Raw genomic sequence first — 18905 nt, forward strand, 5'->3', positions numbered from 1 at the left:
AGATTTCATTTCCCATGAACAGCTTAGAAGCCCAAATATGAGAGCTTCCTAAATGGACTGTGTCTTTTTGTCTTCTACAATTGAATTTTATGCTTTGGAGGAAGTGGACTAGTTGGTTTGACTTTAATTTCTAATTATTTTTTTCTATCTAGTCATTGTGAATCAAACAGCATGATGGGACACCCCATGGATATCTAAATTAAAAAAGCAATGGCCACCTATATTTTAATGCCATCAAAAATACTTGCAAGCGTTTCCTGTTGTAAGATCCTTATCATCACCGTGACGCTAGAATTTATCTGGTGCTTCACACTCATGTGTCTTTGACTATGTTTTTAAATAAGACTGACTTCATTTCTACATATGTGATATCTCTGAATAGCTTTGCTAACATGATCTCACAATAATTATTTGTCTTTTAACTGATACTACATTGGAACACAGGAAAGACACATAGCAGAGCTGAAACCTCAAAAGTCACTACCATTTCACAGCTAGTATTTGGGACTAACTTCATAGGAAGTTCCTGCCATAGATGAGAGATATCTACTGCTTGTGGGTCATCTCTTAAGAGGAAATGATGCCAACTTCCCTCAGCAATTCACTCATTCAAAAGTAATTGCATTTGTTCTCTCTCCTGACCTTCATATTTTACTAGGCATATAACAGGCCAGCTCACCTTGCTGTGACTCGCCATCTGGCTTCAAATTGTCCGTTCCATGGGTCCTCTACCCCTTCCTAGAATGAGGTGGAGACATAGGCCATCACTGTGAGTCCCCTCTGTGGAGTGAGTGTGTTTGGAGCCTCTGGCTGGGCCTCTGAAATTAACACTCATTTTTGACTCAGGCATGATCGATTGGTGCTGGGAAAAAGAATTGCAGTTTGTTCCCAGGCCAGGGACTGGGCTCCATGCTGCTTATTTTGGAGTGTTATCCGGATTTAGGAGTATAGACCCACTGAGGTATAAACACGAAGGGCTTTTAGTTTCCCACTAACTGCCCCCGGCTGTGTTTCATTGAGCCCTCCTTTTCTGTGGGCAGAAGGACAGATTTCTGGGAAGGGGACAGGCTGGCAGTGCAGCCATCTCTGCGGTGCTCACAGCAACAGCTCCACCAAAGTCCTGGCGGAGTGGGAGACAGCTGGTGAGCAGGAGAGAGATGCAGACAGCAGAGATGGGAGCCTTACGGGACTCCGTAGTTTGGGCCATTTTCTGACATCAATTTTGGAAATGCTACCAAATGTCCAGAGCCCTTCACCGTTGTTCACTCAGGTAACATGTTCCAAAGTAATTGCCTCAGACATGCCACTGGGCCCTTCATTTATCTCTAATCTCCAGAGCAACTATACAAAGTGGCAACCCTATTTTTAAAAGAAGAGAATTGAGACTCGGGGGACAAAGAGCACAGCCAAAGCCAAACCAAGATGTGCCTGATACGTAAGCTGGTACAGGACCCTTCTGCTACACTCCGCTGCCTGCGCTCTGGCGGCTGCATCTGCCTCGTCCCAGGAGCACACAGCTGCCCCGACTCCAAGGAGAGGAAGCCACACTCCACACATCCACTTCTGCAATGGAAAATTAAGGCTGCTGCCTCCCCACTCCCCAAGAAGGGGTGTTCCTCTTTCCAAGGAGTGTCACAGAGTCCCTGGACTCTGGTGACCAGACACTCGCTCAGGTCCGTTCTAATTTGGCATGGGTTGGCCTGGGAATGGCACCGGCACTCCCAGGCAGGCCGCTTAAAGGCGAACGAAAGGTGTTCCTGCAGAAGCAGCCGGCCGACTCAGCAGAGAGGGGAAGGAGACGAACTCTTTGGCCAGAGTCCCCACAGGGGTCAGCAACTGACCTGCTGGAAGGAGGGAACACAGGCAAATCGAGGGCCCTGAAGAAACCATTTCAGCTTGGCCCCTTGGCTGTTCACTCCACTGCCCGGGGGCCGATATGTAGGATGCTCATTTTCATAGATACACCATGTATATATATACACATATATGTATGTATCCAATTATATATAAATAGTATGAATTTTAATAGCATTAATGGGGTCATTTAACTGTAAGAACTTGGCAACTGACAATGAGAGAGAGAGAAAGTTCATGGGACACACACAATGCCACGAGCCAGTTCACTCGACAGGCATGTCCCCAAGTGGGCAGTGACAAAGACAGGAATCTGTTGTTCCTCAGCTCCTCCAGGCCGCACATACTGTGAACGTCTTGCCACATTGAGTGTGAGTCAAAAGTGTAAAGGTTTTCCATCCAGCCTCGCCTGGGAACGTTAGCTAACTTCACTCCCTGGTCCTCTGCAAAGAAGCAGCGACCTCTTCTGCCCTGGAGGACTGCTGGCCTGGGAGGCTCTATGCAGACTGCCAGAAGCTCACCTGGCAATCTAACCCCTTGTAAGATGCACCTCCACCCTTCCCAAATGGTAGGGAGGCTGTCTCCGTGTGCCCTGTGCCCACCCTCGCCCACTCCCACACATATCCTTAGACCAGCCCTCGGAGGTGTGTCAGGCCTTCGCTTCACAAAGGGGCCTCCCCTTTGCCATTTCTTTCAGTCCTCACAACCCTCTTCTGAGGTAGGAGTGTCCCCGCCGTCCCACGGGCGAGGGTGCCGGGTGGTGGTAGTGGGTGCAAGTGGTTTGTCCAAGCTCATAGAGCCGCCTTATCCAGGACTTCTGGGGGCGAATGTTCTTCCCATTACATCAGAACTCCCACCCCCATGCCTGTAAAGCAACAAACAGTGCCCATATAAAAATTTTCAGCTTCACTATATTTGGCAATTATCTGGTTAATTTGATCAACACAGCTCTAAGTACCTTACTGGGATATTATACATTTATAGCCTTGTCTGCCCCTAATATTCTTTACTCCTCTGTCCTTAGCACCAGTATGGCTCTGCACACGTGCTGCCTGGGAAGCCGTTAGCTGTCAAACTGCCCCCTTCCCCCTTGCGGATAATAAGAATTCAACTTTTATTTGGAGCAAAAGTTCTCAGGGGATCACATGACCCAATAACAAAAGATTATGATTTCTTATTGGTTTAATAGCATCTATTTTGTAATTCTGAATGTACTCTGTTTTAATTGGATTTGTTAAAGGAACAAAAGGGAATAGGTGCCTTACAATTAAAATAAAATATTAAGATTACTAGTTTAACAGACTAGAAATGCCTTGTTCATATGGTTGAAACACACAAACCAAGCTCATTACAAGCAAAAGCCAAAGAAACAAAGAACCAAAGGTGGACCCAGCACCCTGAAACCCCATGAGCTGAGTGTCGATTGTGTTTCAGACGATATATTTTAAGCGCCGGTATTGCCAGACAGACATTATTTCATTTTCCTGGTGTAGATAAGGAAACCGGGGCACAGAATAGCTGCGTGGCAGGGCGGGGTGCAGGGCTTTGCCCAGCTGGTCACCGGCCCCCCGTGTGCCTTCCCTGGACAATCTCCCGCACCTCACTGAGCTTCCACTTCCACCTCTGTAAAGGGGTGATAAAGTGGCCGCCTTGCTCACGTCTCAGCTTTTATTGTTTGCAGAGCATTTACACCAACTGAAATGCTCGCTGGGTATTGGTTTGGTTTGGTTTTTCTGCTGGATTTGCTCTCTCCTAAAATGAGAGTGCCACAAGAAACACAAAGGTGTCTGCTGTGTCCACTGCCTATCTCCTGACCTGACCCACATTAGAACTGAAGTAGGAGTTCAGGCGAAAGTCAGGAAGAGAATACTGGGGGCATTGGGAAGTCCTCTCTGAGAAGGTGGCATGTGCGCTGTAACCGGAGTGCTAGGAGGAAGCTGCCAGGCAGGACTGGGCGTGAGCACAGAGGGCAGAGAGGGCAGGGTGGAAGGTGGCCCGGGCCAGGCAGGGCTGCGCGGGGTGGGCCTGTGCCCAGGGCAGGCAAAAGCATAAGGGTGCCTAGAAGGATGACAAGGGCTACGGGAGGCTGAGAGGCAGGGCGGGGAGTGGTGGGCACAGGCCAGGGGAGGAGGGCATGGACTGAGAGGGAAGTGGCAGAGGAGGGGCCATGTAGATAATGGCCATGAGGTGGAAACAGAGTCAAGGGAACATTCTAGATTGTGAATATGTGTATATGTGGGTCAGGCAAAGAGACAACTCAAGAGCAGGCTGAACTTGTAGTGGGCCCTGGCACCTTCCCTATATTTTCCCTCCTTTTGTCCAGCACTAACTGTATGTCTAAGGCCTTCGTGTGCCCGTCTTACTTAATCCCACCACTCCACCGAACAGATGAAACAGCGAGGCCCCGTCAAGGCCACAGCTCCTCGAGCACAGCCAGCAGCTGCCTGGTTCCCTTTCCTGTGGACTTAACTGCCATTTGGCTTTTCCATGCCAGTTTAACTTCACAATGTCCAGTGGCAAATCTGGCTCTCTGAGCCACCAGGGAAGCTCCTGACCCCTCGTGTTCTGCAGACACTGAGGGGAGCTGAGCTAGATCCTGTGAGAACTTTCATCCAAGCCAGGTCAAGCCCCATCCTTAAGGCTCAGCCCGCCCTGCACGTGTGTTATCAGATCCAGCTCCAGGGGTTGAGTGAGCTTCACTGTCTGAGACTGGCAGAGAGCTGGAAACTGAAGATTGGCAGTGAATGGGCTTGGCCGTGAGCTGAGAGTTGGCGATGGCGCTCGCGGCAGGGGAGCCTGTCGAGCTCAAGTGGAGCATGGGTGTGGCTCAGTTGCACACTTTGTGTTCCCCGGACTCCGGAGACCTGGAAACATCACCTAGCTTTCCCTCTCACCACTCAGCTGACGGGAAGGGAGAAAGAGCACGAAGTCACCCTCAGCACTGGGCAGCAGTGGGAGAGACCCTTGGAAGCCCAAGAGGAAGCTGGAGCCACCAAGCGTCAGGCACAGAAACCCAGTCTCTAGACAACTGCGGGTGCTCAGCGGCTCTGCAGGGCGGATAGTGGCTATCTCTGCACCCCCCTTCTCCCCTGGAGACTGAGGCTCAAACCCAGAAGGCATGTGTGTCACCCCAGCTTGGGGGCCGGTCACAGCTCTGTTCCTCCTTAGACGTGTGGCTTTGCACAAGTGTCTTAACCTCTTTGAGCCCCTGTTTCATTGCCCAGGAGTGTTACGTCATACTTGGTTCATATCACATCTGTGCAGTTCATAAATGTATTCAGAACCTACTATGTGCCAGACCTTTCGCAAAGCAATGACACTGCAATGAAATTAGGTTCCTGCCTTCAGACTGTGTGTATGGATTATACATGTGTACCCACTACAGGCCAGGCATTTTACAGACATTATAAGTGACTCTTACGATTTTTGTCTCCACTATACAGATACAGCATCTGAGGCTCAAAGAGGCCAAGCAACTTGTGCAAAGTCACAAATACTAAATAGAGGGCCTACCTTTTCCCGCCCTACCTGCCATGGAAATAGGGACTTGAGGAGCACATTCCAGTGTGTTCCATGAAGAATTCCTCTGTGCAAGGCCCAGCTCAGCCTAGGACTTAACTGCTTGAGTGGGTTCCAGTGTTCAGGATAACTTGGCAGAAGGAGTTTACACCAGACTTCTCAAAAGACGGATTGTTATCCAAGCCCCACTGCAGCTAGCAGTAAGCAGGTTTGGGCTCCCGAAGTCACGTTCATGGGCTCAACTCTGCTGGGTGAACAAGCATTCCCATTTCAGTTTCCTTAAAGGGGTGACTGGGTGGGAGAAGGCAAGCAGTTCACAACTGGTCTCTGCCTGCTTGTAGAGCAGCAAAACTGTTCCAGGAGACCCAGACCCTGGAGGGAGAATCCAGCACGATCCCAAAGCCCTGCTGACTCACACACCTCCTTTCTCAAGCTCACCCACAGCCCCTGGCACCAAAGGACTCTCCACTGGGCGCCCAGCTAGCTGCCCTTCCTGGCTGGGGCTCAGGGCAGCTTCCTCCTTCCCTAAATAACACACTAGCTCAAGTCTAGAATTTGTAAATAATAATAAGCACAATGGGAGAACAGGCATTTCCAAAGTTGCTTACTCAAAGGAGGGGAGAGAAAAAATTAGAGTTCGAAGCCATTGTAGTTTGCCAAAGTTAAATCAATAAATGCAGGGCCACCACCAGAGCAAAACTTACCCTGTTAGTTAGTCCCTGTTTCTGCTCCTCAACTGTGAAACTTTGTCACCAGGCAACAAGGGACTCGGACCTGGAATTAATTAGCATAATCTGCCAGCCTAGGAAGTGAAAGGACTCAGGCGGAAAAGGTCTCCAGGACACCGGATGCCTGCCAGGCCGGCCTGTCCCCCACAGGGGGCACCCCCAGGCCCGGAACCTGCATTTCCTGCAGCTGGGCTTTGTCTCCCGGTTCAGCAGAGGGCCAGAGGATCGGGAGGAAGCCGGCTTTCCAGGGCAACTGCCCTACAGAGGGAAGAAGCCACGCGTTTCCCTTTGAAGGGACACATATTTTACTTCAGTAGCATTCATGAAATATCTCTCCACTTCCTTCTAATTTGTCCAAATAGTTTTCTACTCTTTGGTTTCTGAGAGCAGCGTCTTTTATGTGTTTATTTGAATTTAATTATCTCTTGCTGTTTTGTTTCTCTTTGCACCCTTTTTTAAATCAGGGTAACTATAATACTCATAAAATCGTACAATTCTGTGGTCACTTTTTCCCTCAGTTTATAGTATGTCACTAAATGCTGATGTGTAGTTTCTAAAATCTATATCTTGAATGAATGCACAATACTGATTCTCCTGGACTTTGCTTTTCCTGTTGTTTCCAATTCGGCACTATCGTGAATGAGGCTGCAATGACTATATTTGTGCATTTGTGTTCTTTTTCTCGGTGTTTTTTCCTCACAATAAATTTCCAGAAATTGATAAAATGAGTAAAACAAGCCAAATGTTAAAATTATTATGCAAAGGATTTTTAAAACATGGTAGAAAAATTAGAAAATACGTATGTAGAGATAAAAATGCTTTAACTTTCTCTACCCAGACATGAATTAGAAAATAAATATAATAGTTGTCAAATAAATAAAATAAGTAATTTTAAATCCAAAATTAATCTAAGCAATAAAAAGTTTGGAAAGTACAAAAAAGCAAAATGAAATAACTTCAATTTAGAAATAACAATACGATAAATCATTAAAGGAGAATTAACTATAAAAGTTTGAATACATGAACACCACCACTATTTTATGTTTTTAGTCCAAAAATAAAATAAAATACATCGTTTAGATAGTAAATGGATTTAAATGAACTAGTGAATGAAGATAACTAGAAAATTAAAAATTCCCCAAAACTTCAGTACCCAGAACGTTTCTAATTAGAATGTATATAAAAATACATAATTTAAATTAGAAAATAATGTAAAATCATAAAATAAGCAAAAATAAAATTAATATTTTAAAGAAGAAAAAATACAAGATGATAAATACACTTTAAAGTGTAGATAAGTAAAACCTTACAAAAATTAAAATCACTTGTGATTTTGGCATCTAGAGGTAACTTTATACTGTATAAACTTCCAGACTTTTAATACTTCTACAGCATGATGTTACGGCATGGTTATGCACTAACAATGTAGTCAATTTACGAATGCTCATTTTTTTAACTAAAGGCCTGCAAATATATATCAATTACTAGTTTGTCAGGTAGCTGGCTTTTAATGTGATCAGAATGAAGATTTTGTTGTTTGTTTGCATTTGTTTTCTTTTCTCCTCCAGAGGAAAGAGGCTGGTGTTCTGGGTCAGGGCCCTTGTCTGGAGGCTGGTCCTGGCAGGCGCTCTCAGCAGCCCAGTGCTTCAGGTCTTACGGGCACCTGCTCTGGGCCAGGCCTTGGGGTGGGCACCAGCTACACCCTTCTCACTCCCTCGCCCCCTGCCTCCGTTCCCTCATCTGTAATTGGAGGTCATTGGGTCTTTATAAAAATTAGGCAATAGCTAAAAGTCTTTGCAATGGGCTAGTTATTAAGTGTTATTATTATTGGGTCTAAACTGTGTGCAAGATTTCTACATGTTAGGGAAATGAAGAAAGGAAGTTATAGAAAGGGTCACTACCCTGTTAGCCCAAGGGGAAGTCTCTGGCTTGAAGAAGTGTCTGTCTCCTCATGCCTGTCTATGGACCTGTTACCTAGAGCTGAAAACCACAGTGTAGGTTAAACCACATTTACTTCTGAGAGAAAAAAAAATGGGGAGTGTGTTTGGCTTCTCACTGCAGGCCCTGCTCATGCCACACTCTGTCCCCTGGCATTGCCCAGCTCACGTGTTCTCTACTCAGGGAACCCCCGGGAAAAGGCTGTGCAAAGCTGTGGTTGCCCTGTCCTGAGAAATAGCCCAAACCCATTAGCAGGCGTGTGTTGCCAGTTTGCCAAGATAGGTGAATTTTCCTCTTAGTGCTGTTGTGTTTTCCTGAAGCCTCTTAGCTCAAGAATGAAACCCCTCAGTTACACACTAGCCCGTTTCACCGTGTCCTCATAACTGTTTTGCAAATAGGCAACGCAATGCAAGAAAATTTGGAGGGGCAGTGGGATTTTGAGAAGTGTCTGCTTTAGCTCAGGGGCCCAGGTTCACCTGGGGGCCCTCCTTAGACATCTGCCAGTTTAGGGTTAGACCTAGCCTCCTAGTCCCAGAGGCGAGGAAGAGGATGGGCACAGACCTCCAGACTCCTTCCTGGGCTGAGAAGGTGAGGTTTCCATCCAGATGGGTCCCTCAGCAGAGACACTTTGTTCTGGGGGCTAATCCCCCACCTCTGCCAGCCCATCTAGGGGAGGCGGGAGCTCCTGGGAGGTGCCTTCGGCTCCCTCCTCACGGCCTGGGGGCCTGGCTTCAGGGTGGTGTGGAGCTGGTTAGGTGGAAGGGCAGCAACACTGTGGAGCTCAGGGTAGGCAAGGCTCCAGGGCCACAGTAGCACTTAAGCTTATAAAGCACATGTAGAGGGTGAAGGACAGAGATTTGGTTAAAAATGAAGCAGCATGGGCCGGGCGCGGTGGCTCACGCCTGTAATCCTAGCACTCTGGGAGGCCGAGGTGGGCGGATCATTTGAGCTCAGGAGTTCGAGACCAGCCTGAGCAAGAGCGAGACCCCATCTCTACTAAAAATAGAAAGAAATTATATGGACAGCTAAAAATATATATAGAAAAAATTAGCCAGGCATGGTGGTGCATGCCTGTAGTCCCAGCTACTCGGGAGGCTGAGACAGGAGGATCGCTTGAGCTCAGGAGTTTGAGGTTGCTGTGAGCTAGGCTGACGTCACGGCACTCACTCTAGCCTGGGCAACAGAGTGAGACTCTGTCTCAAAAAAAAAAAAAAAAAAAAAAAATGAAGCAGCATGGATAAAACTTACCCCTCAAAATAAGGCAGAATTTGAACCAAGTCTAGCTGATGACCACGCACAAGTTTGGATTTGGAGATAACTTCTCATCCTTGGAAGTAATCTGGCAGAGGCTAGTCAGCTGCTCTGGGGCGGCGAGGGGCTGGAGGGTTGACATGATGTCCTCTGTGGGCTCACTCATGCTAGTCCGGGGGGGGTGGACTGGGTAACCTCCTGTGTCCTCACTGGCTTCGTCTGAATTCTGTTCTCCACTCAACTCCCAGTTGCCCAGGGGCCCGGACTCCTGCCCCGGAGCTCACTGCAGACCCCAGCAAGCCATGAGGAACTCCTCACAATTGTTACCTGCTGGGCTGATGAGCAGGTGATCCAATTTACAGGTTGCACAATAATTCTGAGACAACCCAGGAGGGACCCGGCACAGCCAAGTGGGTCTTGTCCAGAAGCAGGTCCCCACTCTGCTGACACACTCTTCGTCTTGCCAGAGTGGAAGAGAACTGCGCCTGCTCTTGAACAGCATCGACGCCCACCAGGACCACGCCTGCCGAGGGAGCCCCATGCCCACAGCTGAGCACGCAGCCTTTTTCAGACCTGTGGTCACACTAGCTCTTCCATGCTCCTGCGTGGCAGGTGTGGTCAGCGTGTTCCAAAGATAACAGTTCAGAGAGGGCTGGGGTTTTGCCTAGGGGGTCCCCCATTAAGTGGTGGAGGTAGAATTTGGATCCAGGCGTCCCTGACTCCAAAACCAGAGCTCTTTCCCACACTGCCTCCTCCAGACCCCAGGAGGGCTTCAGAAAGCCAGGAGTCACCTCTAGCATCTCGGTTAATCTAAACCTTGCACGATAATGGTAGGTGATGCAAGATGCAGTTCACCAACTCTTAAGGAAACACTTTTAAGTAATCACCAGATATGTACAATATTCACACAGACCATTTCTAGAGTTCTGTAATTGCCTTCAGATCAATATGATTTTAAAACAATATTTTAAAAAATAGAACTCACCTTTGGTTAGGTGTCTCGGCACTGCTGGAAGGTAATGGTGTCTTCTCTGATGGTACCAGAAATGATGGATCCTCCTTGAAGCGCATAGCTGATGAAATGAAGAAAGGATTGGGAAATGCCTTTTTCTTCTGCATACCATTCCACCTGATGGCAACATCACAAATGACCATGGGCAAAATTCTAGAACGCTTTCTGAAAGGGAGGGTGGCAGAAGCTGTATGTCATTTCTTGGACCCTAACGGCACATTTAGCTTCCTCTTCTCACTGCCCCGTCAACTTCTAGACCAGGGTAGCCAGGTCAGCAGGCTTTGGCCTGCCAGCTGCATATGCTCATGGTTCTGAAGGTTTGGCTCAGATCCTTTTCAAGGTGACAACCTTCACTGTCTCCAGCCTGGGCTCTGCCTTTGTTCACAGCCGTAAGAGCAGCCGGCGCTCCAGAACTGGGGTGGGTGGTGGATCACAGACAGAGCGGGAGAACCAAATCTTCACTTGAGCTATTGCAAACTAAAGTAATAAATCTGACCATGTTTTGCCTCTGTTATTGTTTACCTGGATAAAATGGCCCAAATTGATGACTTCTCTAATTAGGGAGGAAGAAGGTAATCCCAGCCTGGAAGTTGCTTTCTGCTTATGGAAAATCTGCCAAGTAAAGACTTGAGTGCAGAGGGATGGGGAGCCCAGGACAGGCGATACGATGGTGGGCCTGTGCTGAGAAGGTGGAGAGGCGGCATCCCCACCGGGCACCCGGGCAGCCAGGCCTTGTCTAGCTGGGGGCCTGAGGGATCCTGGTGCAGTCCTGCAGGTGGGGCAGGGTGTACGAGGGGAACAGGTCTGTGAGCCCCTGAACAGGGCTGTGGCAAAGGGGACGGATGGAGCGAGGGGACATGATTTGGCTTAGTGTGTTGGAACATCTTGAACAAGGTCCCGGTCTTGTTAGTAGACAAAAGTGGGGAGGAAAACAGAGCTGGGAAAGGAACTGAGAGACACCGTGGAGGCTGAGGAAGCAGGCTCTGCACACAAATCCCTGCGGAATGTAAGGGACGTTTCAGGTGGAGAGGGAGGGCCCCCTCCATGCCCTCCTCAACGTTGCATTTTGTCACATTTTTAAACTCCTCTCTTCCAGAGTGGTCAACAGTGGTATTTCATTGGCTCGATTTGTGTATCTTAATTGTACAAGTGTAAATTGGTACCTCCTTTTAAGGGAACAGTTCAACCAAAGGCAGCAAAATTAGAAATGCTCACACTTTTTAGCCCAGTAGTAGCATGGCTAGGAACCTCTCTCATGGATACAGTCGCTGAAGTACCCAGAGGTGTGTGTCCACAGGTGGTCACACAAACATGGGCTGTGAGGACAAAGTGGCAAGCCAGTCTGTCACGATCCACCCACACAATGGCATCCTGCGACTCCAGAAACAGGATGTGCTAGAGCAACATGAGCCGGTCCCCAGAAGTGCCATGAAGCTGGGTGGAGTCCCGGGGGTATGCTGTGATGCCAGGTAGATCAGATGGAGGCATGTAGGCAGGCATCTGGGGAAAAGTTTTCCAGAATGATACACTAGAAACTGTTGATGGTGGGTAATTCTTGAGCCGGAGCAGTAGTTTGGAGACACTTGTATTGCATAGACTTTCCATAGTGTTTCCTTTTTTTTCACCATGTACATGTAGGATACCCTCATGCCAAAATAGGGGACAGGGATTGGACAAGGAAGGCCAGTGTGGCCGTGGAAATCCAGTGTGGGTTGTGAGGGAAGCCCTGTGGCTGCATGTCCCCTGAGACTTCTTGTTCTGGAGTCACACAAGAAGGACAGTGCTGCAAGAGCCTAACTCAGCAGGGCAGGGTGGGGTGAGAAGAGCTGGGTCCTAGTCTGTCCGCACTGGCCCTGAGGGTGGCTGTGGCTTTCCTGGATGGCCTGGCCCCATAAGGGCCAGGAGGACCCCGCATCTCCCTGGTTCATATTCATGCCTTGGGATGTTTGGTCACCACCATGGTTTTCTGTCCCACAGGAGATACCCCGGATTCGACAAGACCATGCTGCAGAAGTGGCAGGTACAGTGGCTCCTCCAGAGGGAAACCCTCTGGGAATGCAAACCAGAACCGTAGCTCAGCCCCAGTGATGGAGGGAAGGAGTATGCAGATTAACCAAAAGGGAGCTTCTTTTTGTTTGTTCATTTGTTCATTTAATTTACCCAATGTCCCAGCATTTCTCTGAGAAGATCTCAGTGGAGGACGGCAAATCTTGAGCACTGCAGTCAGAGCTGGGGGCTGAGTGGGGGCGGGGGGGGGACACGTATACTGTGTGTGTGTGCACACGCCCCATCCATGGAGATGCACATATATTCATCACTTCTTGTTCCTGGGAAGACACAGGTGGCTTCCAGCCTGCACGAATTGACATTCAATTGAGGGTTCTCATGAAAGGAAAGGACTCCAGGTGGACCAGTTGTAGAGATTGTGGGACAACAAGAAAGTAGCTCTTGGTCACTCATGTCCAAAATCCTCTCCCTGGGAGCAGGCCAAGGAAAGGAGAGACCCTGAGCATGCAGGTCCCACATTGGAGATGATGGCTCATTCCCCAGGCAGCCTCGGTGAATTGTTCCCAGCACTGTTCATCTTAAGACGGGGACCCCGGAGGGTGACTGTTATCCCAACAGGGACAAGGACAAGGCAGCTCCCCAAGTCCCAGAGGAAGACAGCATTCAGCCCATGAGCAAGGCCCCCTTTCTCTGTGACTAGCATGTCCCCTCAGCTTATTTTTCTAACCAGCAAAGGGTCAGCAGTAATACCCACAGATTTTGTGCTATTAATTTTTAGCAACATTTGAGTATGAATTCAACAGTTAACACACAAGAATGCTTTGTCCTTGGCTTTGGATTGCTGAGCTATATTTTATTTTCTGGCCAACTTTGCTTCCTGAGCATACCTGCTTCATTCAGTTCAGACTGAAATGAGTGTGTGACTCCCTGAGTTGGCGCCGGCTAACACAGCCATGCAGGGACCCCTAGGGACACGCAGGGAATGGCTGTCCTCGCCAGGAGAGCCAGGGGCTCCCGTGGAGGGCTGAGGGTGAGACCCTGAGGCCTCAGGAGATGTCAAACATGTTTGGCCTATCCCCTTTTTGTCTCTTGTGGTAGAAAAGGGACATCAGCAATTTTGAGTATCTCATGTACCTCAACACCGTGGCTGGGAGGACCTACAATGACTGCATGCAGTACCCGGTGTTCCCCTGGGTCCTTGCGGACTACACCTCGGAGGTAAGGCGCCACACAGACCGCGCGGCTGTCCGGGCGCCGTCTCACCCCATGACCGCAGCACGCGAAATCGGTGCGCAGAGCCTGACCTGGGTTCCTGGGCCTGGCGGCTGCCCGTGCTTGACTGTCTCGGCCCCACGGTGGCCTTCAGAGTCTGGCTGCCTGGGGTCCTGCCTCAGCTCTGCCGTGGCGTGATCCCGACGAGCACAGGTGCTAAAACGAGCCCCAGAGGGTTTCCAGCTTAGTCTCTACAGTGACGGCAACTGACCCCATCTGCGAAGATGCCACCATAGCCAACACCGGGGGACAGCTGCAGTCACAGTGAGCTGGGCTGGGGAATTTGTTCCTAGAATCAACATGTGCAGGGAGAGAGGGGAAGAGGGAGGGAGGGAGAGAGAAAAAAGGAGAGGGAAGGAGAAGGAGATAGAAATACAGAGAAAACGAACCACTCTCCCTGTAACTCGACTTCAGTAACCAGGAGGATGGCAGCTGGGCTTCCCCCAAGATCTGAACCAAGACATGCAGCTGTAGTGACAGGGGAGGCTGGTGGCAAGAGGGCCAGACCAGAAGACTCATCTCTTTTGGCCTCCACCCCTGGACCCCAGCAGGCAGGGGAAGGAGGAGGAGGAAAGCCCCAGAGCTGGGCCAAGGTGATGTCCGTGTGTAAGAGACGGAAGGTGGCTGGGTCACTTGTTCAGACGAGGCTGGTCAGCCCTGCCTAGAGCTGCCTGGATGACAGAGCCCTGGGATTTGGGAGAGGAAGACTTGCTGTTTTGTGATCTCCCGTCCCCACTAAAGATGTTCAACATGGCCAAACTTGTCTCACCGCCATGCTGCTTGTGGCACTCATGGTTCATCCTAGGCAGAGGCATTTCAAACACAAAACTTACATGTTGCAAAGTGGTGGTTTACAAGCCTTTTTCCTCTAGCCCATACCATGTATTTAAAATTTTTATTCTTTATCAACATTTAAAAATTGGGAGATTTCTCCTAAAAGAATCTAGGTTTCCAGTATCTTTTGGAAAATCAGGCTATCTGGGAACTGGGAAGCATTCTGACCTGGCGAGATGGCTGGGGCTGAGTGTGGGTCTCTGCATGTCCCCTCCCTCCCTCCCTGGGGTCTTAGGAGGAGATGCCTCACTCTGCCGGCTTCTGCAGGCATTTGAGATGCTGGCGCCCTCAGTGGAGCTGCTACTAAAAGAAAGAGGGTTACGCAGAAGCACCTCCTCCTGTAAAGAAATGCAAACCCTGGGAATACGGGGCTCCTCCGCTAACATGCAGAACGTTTCTGCTAAAAGAATTGTCTCCGAGGTGTCAACAGAAAAGAAGCCAAACTCTGTAAAATAATTTAAAGAGGTTTATTCTGAGCCAAATTTGAGGACCATGACTCAGAGCCACGCTCAAGAAGCCTTGAGCAAGTGGACTGGCTGTGGCTGGGTCACAGTTTGGTTTTATACATTTCAGGGAGACAGGGGTTACAGGTAAAGTCATAAATCAATACGTGGGAGGCCTACATTGGTTTGGTCGGAAAAGGTGGGACATCTCAAAGCCAAGACTTATAGGTTATAGGCGGGACTTAACGACTCTTTGACTTATAATTGTTTAAAAAAAATGAAGCTTTGTATATAAAGACTTAGAATGTTTTAAGTTAAGATAAGGAAGTCTGTTAATGAAAGACAGATGCTGGCCATATGGCGTGTAAATTGAGGACCTGCAGGTTTGTCTTGCATAGGCTTAGGCCTGTCAATGGGTTACAAAGGATGTGTGCAAGCACAGAGGGAGGTCATGAGGAGACAGGTCCCTCCCCATGGCTGGCAATTCAGTTTTAGGGTATCCCCTTGGCCAGGAGGGGGTCCATTCAGTCATCAGGGAGCGGGGAGCCTTAAGATTTTACTTTAGTTCACAGAGGGCACCCGGCCCTGATACTCTTCATGTCTCCTCTGTTGTGTGTTCCCAAGGACGGGGAGGGCGGTCATTGCCTGCTTTCACTGCCCAGAAGGGCCTTCAAAACAATGAAGTAGTTCCTCTCATTTCCTTCCAAACCGATGACTTCTAATTTCATATAAAATCAGTTTGATTTTTAAGCAAGGACCCTGAACTATTGGAGTAAATTACCCCATGAGGGCAAGAGCCAAATGCCTTATAGACGACGGGAATTCTTTTGAAAGTGCCTTTTCCGTAACAGGTGGCCATGTTCTGATTTGGGTCAACTTGGAACAGGTTCAGTGTGAACTCAATCTTCCCCTCCTCTTATTTTCCATCTCTCCCCTTTTAAGTCTTTCTGGATCACTGGCTTCGGGGCCATAAAACCCCATCCTGCCAGCTAATCACTAGAGGGGTCAGACCAAATGACAATAAACCAATAACGAGAACCATAAAACTGAAGAGCGTGGCTCTTAGGGCACAAGGGGGTCTGGGGGAGTTAACTCCAGCTGAATATCTGCCTTCTAGACGTTGAACTTGACGAATCCCAAGACTTTCCGGGATCTTTCAAAGCCCATGGGGGCTCAGACCAAGGAAAGGAAGCTGAAATTTGTCCAGAGGTTCAAAGAAGTTGAGAAAACTGAAGGTGAGTAGATCCAGCTCGATTCCGTGTGCAGCGCTGCTCCTGCAAAAGCGCTGAAATGACAGCTGGTAACAGCCCCCAAATGATTGCATCTGGATAGAGAACTCTCTAACCCAGGCTACGAATCACCCGGGAGCTTCTAAAAATTACTGATGTCTACGCCACACACCTGCCCCTAGAAATTCTGACTTAAATAAATACGTGGTGTGGCATAGCCCTGGTGATTCTCCTGTGAAACCAGGACGGAAAGGTGTCATGCTAAGGGCTAATAACTCCAGACCTCGGGGCAGGCAATGGCGAGGGAACTGATGTTCGTCCAGCCCTTTCGACATGCCAGGTGCAGGCCGACCTGCTGCACGTACCCAATGGCCCATTTCACAGAGAAAGAAACTGACTCTCAGAGAGTTTAAGCAACACGCACAAGATCGCAGCCTCACAAGGGCAGAGCGTGCACTTGTCTGGCTCTAGAACCTAGTTCTCAAACTTCCCCCGTCTGCACATCCCCTTTACAAGTTTTGCCACACTCACATGCCCCCTGCACTCTGACTGCCTTAATGTTTTTCTTTCTTTTTTTTTTTTTTTTTGAGATAGAGTCTCACTCTGTTGCCCGGGCTAGAGCGAGTGCCGTGGCGTCAGTCTAGCTCACAGCAACCTCAAACTCCTGGGCTTAAGCGATCCTACCCCCTCAGCCTCCCGAGTAGCTGGGACTACAGGCATGCGCCACCATGCCCGGCTAATTTTTTGTATATATATATTTTAGTTGTCCATATAATTTCTTTCTATTTTTAGTAGAGACGGGGTCTCGCTCTTGCTCAGGCTGGTCTCGAACTCCTGACCTCGAGCGATCCACCCGCCTCGGCCTCCCAGAGTGCTAGGATTACAGGCGTGAGCCACCGCGCCCGGCCCTTAATGTTTTTCTTGAGGTCTACTCCCTAAACTTCAATAAATGTATGTTTCTAAATGCTGTTCTTGAGCATGGTGTAGCCTGTGTGTCTGACGTATGTGAGCACATGTGGGGAAGCCGTCCTCAGGCGTGTCCTCTCATTGCAGGAGACATGACCGTCCAGTGCCACTACTATACCCACTACTCCTCAGCCATCATTGTTGCCTCCTACCTGGTCCGGATGCCACCCTTCACCCAGGCCTTCTGTGCTCTGCAGGTGAGCTGCCGCCCCAACACGCATGAACACACACATACACACACGCACACACACGCCCGCACACGAAGCTGCATCACACAGACGGAGACCTGGGCTGGAACACGGAGGGGACCCTTCTGCTAAAAACTCAATTATTTAAAGTGGGCTTGTTAGCCAGCAATTCCCCCTTGACGTGGGCTCCAGGATTCTGTCCACCAGCAAGTTCATCAGTCACACCTGCACATCTGCCCAACAGAGTCTTGCCAAAAAACTACAAAAATAAGGAATGAGATATAAAAAAAATTAAATACTTAATATAAATAAGATTTAGTGGAAAAGGAAAAGCTGTAAGCTTGGAGACTAGCAAGGCAGGTCAAGATTGGAAAAATAAATATAAGTAAAAACAATGAAAAGAATATGACTCAAGACATCAGAATGCATAAATCTGTGCTAAGTACAAACAAAATATTTAAAGACTGAAAGGAACAGCTAAACCAGAAAAAAAAGAACTAACCAACTTACCCACAAACTAACAGACCATTGCACCAGTTTAGGGTTGCCAGGTTTTTCAAATAAAAATACAGGATGCCTAGTTCAATGTGAATTCCAGATAAGCTGAGATTTTCAGATAAACAATGACTTATACTAAACAACAACAAAAAAATGGTTGTTTATCTGAAATTCAAATTTAGCTGGGCCTCCTGTATTTTAGCCGGCCAGTCTGGCTCCAGTGTGTGGTGGTGTCCAAGGCATGTGGGATTTCTGGGCAGATCCCTCATGGGCAGCATTGTGAGGGTGCCAAGAAGCTCTTTTCTCCTATTTCTCCCTCAATCCCATCACTGGGATCCTGCCTCCAAGAAACCCCTTATCCCAGGGAAACAGCTTTTCAACAGGGAGAACCCTTGGGTGGCCCAGCTGGCTCAGCCGACTCCGAAGTGAATATAGCACAGGGTCCGAGTTCGTGGGCTGACCCGATCCAGACCTTGCAGCCGTCCTGGGGAGAGGAAGGCGTGGGCCACCGTAGGCAACAGGCCACTGAACACACAGGGACTTGCTCTGACACCTGAACTTCATCTCGGAAGGGCATGGGTGTCCCAGGAGTCGTGTGTTGTGGTCTGACCTCACCAGCAAGGTCACTCTTTGTGGTGACTCAGAGGACCTTGACCCTGAGAGACCAAAGGCCACCCTTGGTCAGCACGAAGGCCAACTCCTGAGCCCTGGGCAGGAGTGAGTAGGCAAAGTCAAGGTGCTTTCTCCAAATAAGGAGCAAAAACCCTCCTGTCTTCTGTTACTTGGCACAGCCCTCTCTCTCCTTGACGGCACAGCTCGTCTAGACATTGCATAACCCCCTCTCCCTGGAAATTCACTCAAAAATAATAAGTGTGCTTCCCCTGAGCCTTTCTCAGGCAACAAGCATTTTAAGTAAGTTTGGTTTGGAGAACAAATGGTCCCAGAGCTGTACCCCATGCCAGGAATCCCATCCAGATGTTGCTCATTAACCCACAAGAAATGATGATCACCGTTGATGATAGTGATGGATTCCGTTACTGGTTTCCATCCAGGGAGTTGGAATGCTCAGGACGTTTTCAGAGTTTCCCTTTGCCCCCTCAGCCGGATGCATTAAAGCTGCAAGCCCGGCTCTACCTGTTGCTCAGGGTCCCTTCACACTGGGAGGA

General features: G+C 48.9%; 1 protein-coding gene across 1 annotated transcript in view; it reads left to right on the top strand.

Annotated features, from left to right (window-relative positions):
• WDFY4 (WDFY family member 4) overlaps positions 1-18905 on the top strand; it is a 262564-nt gene that overhangs the window by 211348 nt on the left and 32311 nt on the right. The window contains exons 47-50 of the mRNA XM_069461073.1: positions 12280-12322; positions 13408-13527; positions 15976-16093; positions 17141-17250. Of these exons, the coding sequence (XP_069317174.1) occupies positions 12280-12322; positions 13408-13527; positions 15976-16093; positions 17141-17250 (391 nt within the window). The remainder of the gene's footprint in view (positions 1-12279; positions 12323-13407; positions 13528-15975; positions 16094-17140; positions 17251-18905) is intronic.

Source organism: Eulemur rufifrons, chromosome 28 (genome assembly GCF_041146395.1).
Source record: "Eulemur rufifrons isolate Redbay chromosome 28, OSU_ERuf_1, whole genome shotgun sequence".
NCBI classification, from domain to species: Eukaryota; Metazoa; Chordata; class Mammalia; order Primates; family Lemuridae; genus Eulemur; species Eulemur rufifrons.